General features: G+C 47.7%; 1 protein-coding gene across 1 annotated transcript; it reads right to left on the reverse strand.

Annotated features, from left to right (window-relative positions):
* Positions 1 to 256: 256 nt before the first annotated feature.
* On the reverse strand, positions 257 to 1538 carry LOC113224480 (double homeobox protein 4C-like). The gene is given in 3 exon segments (XM_026453643.1): positions 257 to 754; positions 757 to 1043; positions 1046 to 1538. Coding segments are annotated over 3 exon segments (1278 nt in total).
* Between the last annotated feature and the right edge of the window lie 6758 nt (positions 1539 to 8296).

Raw genomic sequence — 8296 nt, forward strand, 5'->3', positions numbered from 1 at the left:
GGCGGAATATAAAAATAGAAGATCCACATGTCAAAATTGACGGTGGGCTTGGATATGGACTCCAGCACATTTTGTTTTTATTTTGTTAGGAGACAGTCGCTGCCGCCGCCTCCGCTGCCGCCGGGCCCAGATCTGGAAGGCAGGAATGCCAGGCTGGTCAGCCCAGAGGGAAAACAGGCCTCTCCACAGCGAGCCAGGTGCTCACCACGAAAGGGAGGCCACCACCCCGCCCCCGATCCCGTCCCAACCCGGCGTCCTAAAGCTCCTCCAGCAGAGCCCGGTATTCCTCCTCGCTGAGGAGTAGCGGTTCCAGCAGAGCGGGCTTTCCCACGTCCTGCAGCTCGGTGGGGGCCTCCGTTTCTAGGAAAGGCTGCGCCTGCTGCAGAAACTCGGGGGTCCCCAGGAGCTCATCCAGCAGGCTGGAGGGGAGTGCAGACGAGCGCCCAGGCTCCTGGAGCGGCGGGGAGGGCGCCCGAATGGCTTGCATCTGCCCCTGGCACGCGAAGGCCTCCTGGGGCGCGGGTCCCGGAGGTGGAGCTGCCCCGACTTGGGCCTCCCAAGCCGCCCCGGCGACCTGGGGCCCCTGGCCCCAGCCACACCACGGCCTCCCCTGGGACGTGGGTGGCGCAGGCACACCCTGGCCCTGCAGCTCAGCTCGAGGGGGCCCAGGCTGTCCCACCCAGCAAGGGCCCGGCAGGCTCTGGTGCTGCGGATCCAGATCCCCCTGGCATTGGCTCGGGCGCGGAGGCCACCCCCGGGCGTCTGAGGGTGGGAGAGCGCCCCTTCCGGTGTAGCCAGGGCAGGGTACGAAGAATCCCAATCCCCGCCCGCCGGGGCAGGCAGGGAGAGCCCTGCTGCCTGCCCAGCCTGGCTGGGCTGGAGCGGGGCGACGGCCCCCGCTCCCTGGCTCACGAAAGCCCCCTGTGGGAGAGTCCACGGCGCGCAGGGCGTGTGGGGTGCGGGAAGCCCCGTTCCCCACGCCCCAGTGTGGGTGATGGTGGCGACCGGCGAGGGAGCAGCGGGGCGACACCCACCGGGGGCGGGTTGCAGGGTCCACCTGCGTGCCCCGGTGCCCCGCCACCCTGGCCTGGGTGCCTGGCCCTCCGGTTCTGAAACCAAATCTGAATCCGGGACTCCGGGAGGCCCGTCTCTCTGGACAGTTCTTCCCGGGTGGCGATTCCCGGAAAGCGATCCTGCTTGAAGGCTCGCAGGAGCAGGGCGGTCTGGGACCCGGTGACGGCGGTCCGCTTTCGCCTGGCTTCTTGCGGGCCGCGTTTCCCGGGCCAGGGCCGAGATTCCCGCCGGTGCTGCCTCAGCTGGCGCGATCTCTCGTTCTGAAACCAAATCTGGACCCTGGGCTCCGGAATGCCGATGGCCTGGGCCAGCTCTTCCCTGGTGGCGATGCCCGGGTCGGGGTTCCGCTCAAAGCAGGCTCGCAGGGCCTCCCTTTGGCTCGGGGTCCAAACGAGTCTCCTTCGCCGTCCTCGTCCTCGGGCTTCCGCCGGGAGGGCGCCCTCGGCAGGTGTCGGGAGAGCCATTGCGGGGAGACCTGGCCGGAATTTCGCTGACGGACACGGGCAGAGAGCGGCTGGCGGGCTCCCGTGCCCCTCAGTCGGCCTGTGCAGGGCGCGCAGGTGCAGCCAGGAGGCCGGCCCAGAGGGCCAGCGGCCCTTATAAAGGCCCACAGGCTCCACCCCTTCAGGAATGTGGGGGTGGGGGGAAGCCTGGGTCAGCCCGACCCCGGAAGCCAGGAAGCACAGGGCCCAGGGCGCTGTGTCCTGGGTATGGGTGGGGCCGGAGAAGCCCCAGAAGGGGGGAGTGGGTGGGGAGGGGAGCGGGGAGGGTGGAGGGGCGGGGAGCGGGCTTCGGGGTCTGGCTCTCTGGGCCTCTCCGGGGATTCTGCGGGGACCGGAAGCCGCTCGCGGGGCTGCGCAGGCATCTTCAGCGGGGAGAAGCCAGCCTGGAAGGGTGGAGTGGAGCGTGAAACTGAACCTCCGTGAGAGTCTTGAGATTTCCGGGCCCTCTCTCCGTGAAGGAGGCCAAGCCCGTGGGTGGATGTCGCCGTGGCCGTGGGAGTCTCACACACGCAGGGGTGTGGGTCGCGTTCACTTCCACGCAGAAGAGCAGGGCGACACCCCGGAGAAAAGCTGCATCCCCGGCCTCATGGCCTGACGACGGATTCCCGCATCCTGCAACAGGTGTGGAGTCTCCACTGTGGCCGCTCTGGAAGCCGGCGAGGAGAGCCGGGGCACCGTGCTGGCGTTCCACGGCTCCCTGGAAGTTTCTGTGTCCCCGCAGAGCTCAGGAATCAAACAGCCGACACGGTCAGGCTTTCGGGGACGGAGAGACGTGAGCAACCGGGCCCCCGGCAGACGGCAAAGCAACGTGGAATCCGAAATCACGCTTCATTGGTCCTGAGCGTGGCCCCTGTGTGGACGGGGCTGCCTGCCTCGCGCTGCAGTGCCGGGCTCAGCCTGGGGACCGGAGGCCTGTAAACCATGAGGGTGACATCCGGACGGCCATCCCGAGTCTGGGTCTCTTGCCTCGGCAGACATCGCCCGTTCCTCAGGGAATGAGTGCCCGGCCGGCCCACGCGGCAACGGCTGTGGGCCCGGCCCTCTGCCCGCCGGGCGCTCGCCTTTTTCCCGGCGTGCGGGGGCATGGGGGAGGGCTGGTCCTGTTGCTCCTGGAGCCCGAAGATCGCTTTTCCTCTCTGCCAGAGTCCCTCTGACCCTTGCTCCATCCCGCCTCCCTCTGGTTAAAAACAGTCGCAGGTTTACAGATGATGTAGTTAAGGCTGTATCAAGATCTTTTATCTCTCAGCAGGACTTGTTTTCCCAAATTCTCATGTTTGACCAACAATAGTTTTGCAGCCAGAGCTTGTGAAAACATTGGTAGATAAAAAATACAAAATTAAACCATTTCTCATGGTTGATTAAACAATTAAATAATGAATGTGAGAAGCCTCTGTGCATGTGCATAGTTATATGCATGTGTGTGTGTATTCAACTTTGTTAACTTTAACTTTATTATCTCTGTTTAAAATTTAATTTTAAAATTAGATTTAGGAGTAAAATATCATTCTTCCTCTCTCATCTTAAAACTTTTTGCTCATGGTATTCTGACATCCTGCATACTTGGGAAAGTTGGATTCATGAAACCAGTAGTGGGATTCGCCTTCCTGTGCATCTCTTACACAAGGCCTCCCTATTTTGCCCAACAAGCAGTTTCAAGAGCCCAGAGAGAGTGATTGAGAGAGACGGGCTCTGAAGCCTTTTTATTTCAATGTCTTGGAATCACCACCTTGCTAATGAACATCAAAATCTTTTGTGTCATTTATCAGATTAATTACTTTTTCCATAAAAATAGTGAGTTCAGAGGATAACAAACAAGAAACTTCCTGTCCCTGCTTACACTTTAAAACAGGGAAATCAATATCTTAACCCTTTTTTAGAGATGAATGTGTAGGTCAACATTGCTTGGTTATTTGTCCTTCCACTTGGGACAGATTACCACTACATTTTGCCCCAATCTCTAGAATCATGACTTATAGAAAACAATTATGTATTGAATTATAATTCCATTAAAAGTATATTAGGCTTATTATCAAAAAGCATGCTCAGAATTATCTATTATAAATAGTTGTGAAAATATAAAAACCTAAAAACAATATTATAACTAAAATAATCCCTGTTACAGACAAAAGCTATGCACTGTTATGAAAACCTTTCATATTTAGGGATATCAGTTAAGACTCCCCTTGGTGGGGAAGGTGAAGAGCAAACTAAACTTAGAGTAAGAGCTAATTAAATAAATCTGGTATAGTAGTGGGAAAAGCTTATGAATAAAAAGACCACAGTCCAGGAGAGAAGAAGCAGTATTTCTGAATCACTTAGTTCAATCATGTTCATGCCACAAGAGAGGGGAGAGAGAAAAGAAACAAATTTTGTACTGCTTGAACCCATTTTTGGATCTTGATATTTATCCTAGCACCAGTGTGCAGTCTTTGGGAGTTTTTAAACAAAGCAATTTACAATGTAAATTGTATTTACTTTTCAAGTAATCATTCTGGAAAGAGCAAAGAAACATTTTTGGAGAGAGTATCAGGGAGAGCACTTTAGAGGTGCTCACCATAGCCCACGTGAGAGAGTGATGGGCTGCAATCCAGGATGGCAATGAAGATAGAAAATTTCATTCAAGAAATAGAGAGAAGGTAAAATCTGACAACACTTGGTGATTGAAGGTGGAAATATGAAGAAGAAAATGTCAAGAATTACGCTGAGATGTCAGGGGTGGGTAGAGGTTGACATCATTTGCTGGAAAAAACACAGAAAGAATACCACTTTCAGTGAAAGAGACATCTAGGTTGCTTAAAGTATGAAATGGGACTTTTCCAGTTGCATGCAGTTAAGTTAGGAGGGCTCAACCTTGAGGCACAAAAGATGATGATTATTGTAACAGTGGCCTTGAGTCCAGGACCTGTACCAGACTCTAGAAAAATTAGTGTGATTTGGAGCACCTACAGACTGGAATACTTCAGTGAAAAACAAAACAAAACAAAACATTCACACTTATTCTTGGAATCTTGTTTTATTGGAAGGAGTAAATAATTGGGCCTTATTCAGAGCTGCAAGTTTTTGTAAGCCCTAAGATGAACATAAAATTGTATCAAATTGAAGCAAATCACCAATTCTATTCACTAAACATTTACTGATTTTCTTCCAGGTTTAAGTATTATGATAGGCATTGTACAGTAATTAATTGATTGACCATCTTCTCTGGTGTTTGTATTAATACACAAAGAAATCCAACTTTAAATGTGTAGTATTGCTTTCAGCTTACACCAGTCATGACCCATTATCCCAATTCATTAAATCAGATTGTTTCAGTGATAACTTGCATTTTGAAGTTAGGGAAACACTTAAAGACTGTGATGTTGTAACTGCAGATGTAGTATACAAAACACGTTTGATTCATGTTGTTCAACCCAATTTCATCATAAAGTCTTATCTATAACACAAATATTTTTACACATCTATTATTATTCTCTTGCTTTAGGTAAAGTTTGTATCATTTATCTCTATCAAATTACGTTGCATTTCTGGGTTTTTGTTCTCAACTATAAATGACAGCGTTAACTTTTACAAACATTAATGATGAACTATACTCACTCATAACTATTTATGTCTAAGGTGTCTTACATTTACTGAGCAATTTCTGAGTGACTAACGGCTAGCCTTTTATTATTCTATGATGATAAACATTTTTACAGTTTCCAGGCTTCAGACATATTTTTGAAAACTTATTTTTATATGGGTCAAAATTTAAATCAGTTGTAATATGTGACCCATTCAAACATATTCTCCAGGATGCACTATTAAAATGAAATGCCAAAGTGGTTCCCCAAGACACCCATTTATAGTGTACATGTGCAGTGCAGGATTACTGGACCAAGGCACAATGTAATCAGGGAAATTGTATTGTGTGTTTTCTTTTTCCTAAGATGTTTCTTATTCCCAGTTATATAAAAATGTATATTACAGGCAAAGAGAAATTAACACAAATAGATGTAAATATGAAGTATATTCACATTAATATCAGCTTCACTTTATCTATTAAAGGATATAACATACAACAAGCTTGAGGTTTTCAGGACCTTGTAAGACCTGGTTCATTGTAAAGCACAGATGTTCTTCACATCCTCAAGAGTTGCGTTTAATGCATTATTTAAATAGGGTCCAACCACTAGTTAGATAACTTAGCACTCAAATAGCCTTTGAAATCCCTGTAGACTCACCTCAATTGAAGAGTCCTGATAATTTAAAAAGTATGTAGTGCACTAAGAAATCCCTGATATATGATGTCTTTGCCTGTAGAGTGCTTTATGTGTTGATCCACTGGAGTGTGTGTGTGTGTGTGTCCCTGTGTCTGTGTGTAGTTGGGTGGGTATGGGTGTGCATGGTTGTGTCAGTGTGTATGCGTTTATATTGTGGTATGTGTCTATTGGGTTGCTGCCATTAGGGATTTGGAAGAGTGAAAACAATAAACTTGCCAACATTCCTCATGCTTGCTTTATAAGAAGTGTACTGAACATGGTCAAAAGTAACTAAACCAAGTAAACAAAATAGATATTAATTAAATTTAATGCTGGGCAGGAAATAATTATTCCAGACCAGGTTAAATGAAGAAATATAGGACAGGCGCAGTGGCTCACACCTGTAATCCCAGCACTTTGGGAGACTAAGGCAGGCGGATCACTAGGTCAGGAGATAGAAACCATCCTGGCGAACACGATGAAACCCCGTTTCTACTAAAAATTACCAAGAAATTAGCCAGGCATGGTGGCAGGCACCTGTAGTCCCAGCTAGTTGGGAGGCTGAGGCAGGAGAATGGCATGAACCCAGTGGGTGGAGCTTGCAGTGAGTGGGCATCGTGCCACGGCACTCTAGCCTGGGTGACAAAGCAAGACGCTGTCTCAAAGAAAAAAAAAAAAAGGAGAAATATAATCAAATGAATGAAATTTTAAAATTGATTAGCGGAAGGAGACAGGAATATATTTTAAAGTTTGTAATTTCTAATGAATATCAGTATATAAAATAAGAATTATATGGCTGTCAATTGACTAAAAACTGTACTTAAGATTTGAGCTAGTGAAACAACCATATATGATCTTCTATTTCTACTTTTCTGTCTCAAGAATGACTTGTTAAAATGATTTCTTTTTGAAATTTTACATACTCAACTTGAAAGAGCTTCACAAAACTTACATGAGAATCTGGATTCTCATAAGAGGTCTGATTTTTTAATGGTATGTTTGTACTTCTGTTATGTACATCAATGTCAAGCATCCTTTTCCTGAGCTGTTCTCTACAGCACAATTTAACTTGTAGCAGACACCCAATAAGTGGTCGACTGGATTTTCAAATCAACACCTTAGTTCCATCAATTTTCATTTCATATAAAAATGACTGATCTTCTATACTCATCAGTGAAACAGAGAGAGATGAAGGAGGGAGAACAGTTGAGACTGAGAGGATGACAAGCAGACCTCATTCTGCAGTGGATTCCCTACACTCTCCACTTCTAAATGCTTGGAAACACTTGCCATACTCAAAAAATATTAGTATTTCCTAGGCAGAAAATGGGAGTTACAGAACGTCTGTATTTCTATATTATAATAAATTACACTATAATACATAGACAACGTATGTTTCTAAGCTATTCAATTCATAGAAAATGTAGATAAATTTAGTTGAGCAAGGTGTAGGAGAAGGGTTACTAATCAAGCTGAGTGTGATTGTGAGATTAAATCTAATATCATCTTATACAATTACTGTATAATTGTATCAGTTGATGTATCTGTTGAAACAAAAGGTGGGAGAGTATTCCATGAGCTTCTGAAATGTACTGGATGATGTTAGGAGAGAGGATGGTCAATGTGGCTAGGCCAGAAGTGTTTACTGATTAAGGCTTAGGCAAGTCAAGTTCCTAAACTCTCCCAGAGACTGTGAGATAGAGGCGCTAAATTCTATAACATTTACATTTAATAAATATTTAATAATATATAATGAAGTCTTAAAACGCAATTTTAAGTCTTTTCATTTTCTTCTTAAAAACACAGGTTTTACTGCGTTTGGTCCACAGTTGGTATTTCACAATATCTCATTGGCAGGGCCCCTGGGTGGGGGGCCCTGTGCAGTACTTGGCCACACATGTGGCAGGGGGAGATAGACCAGTATACCTGGTGAGGCCCGGAAGGGGAGAAGGAGGCCTGAGGCTCCTAAAAACCTACTGAGGGGCTCGGCGTGGTGGCTCATGCCTGTTACCCCAACACTTCGGGAGGAGAAGGCAGGCAGATCACATGAGGGCAAGAGTTCCAGACCAGCCTGGCCAACATGGTGAAATCTTGTCTCTAATAAAAATACAAAAAATTAGCCAGGCGTGGTGGCACGAGCCTGTATTCCCAACTAATCTGGAGGCTGAGGCAGGAGAATCGCTTGAGCATGGGAGGCTGGTGTAGCGAGGCGAGATCACTCCACTGTGGTTCAGCCGGTGTGACAGAGACTCCATCTCAAAAAAACACAAACAAACAAACAAACAAACAAAAAACCCTAGTGAGGGCCACGGAGTGTGGGAGCTAGGATGGAGAGGGGTCAGGCTTAACCCTGACAACTCAGAATTCCACTACCTTGTACGGGCCTCGGTTTCCTCACCGGGCTCCAATGGAGGTCTGAGGGTCTGAGGTCTGTTGGTCTGAGGGTCTTAGGGAAATCCAGCCACTCAGGAGCCTGAGATA

Source organism: Piliocolobus tephrosceles, unplaced genomic scaffold, assembly GCF_002776525.5.
Source record: "Piliocolobus tephrosceles isolate RC106 unplaced genomic scaffold, ASM277652v3 unscaffolded_44913, whole genome shotgun sequence".
Classification (NCBI taxonomy): domain Eukaryota; kingdom Metazoa; phylum Chordata; class Mammalia; order Primates; family Cercopithecidae; genus Piliocolobus; species Piliocolobus tephrosceles.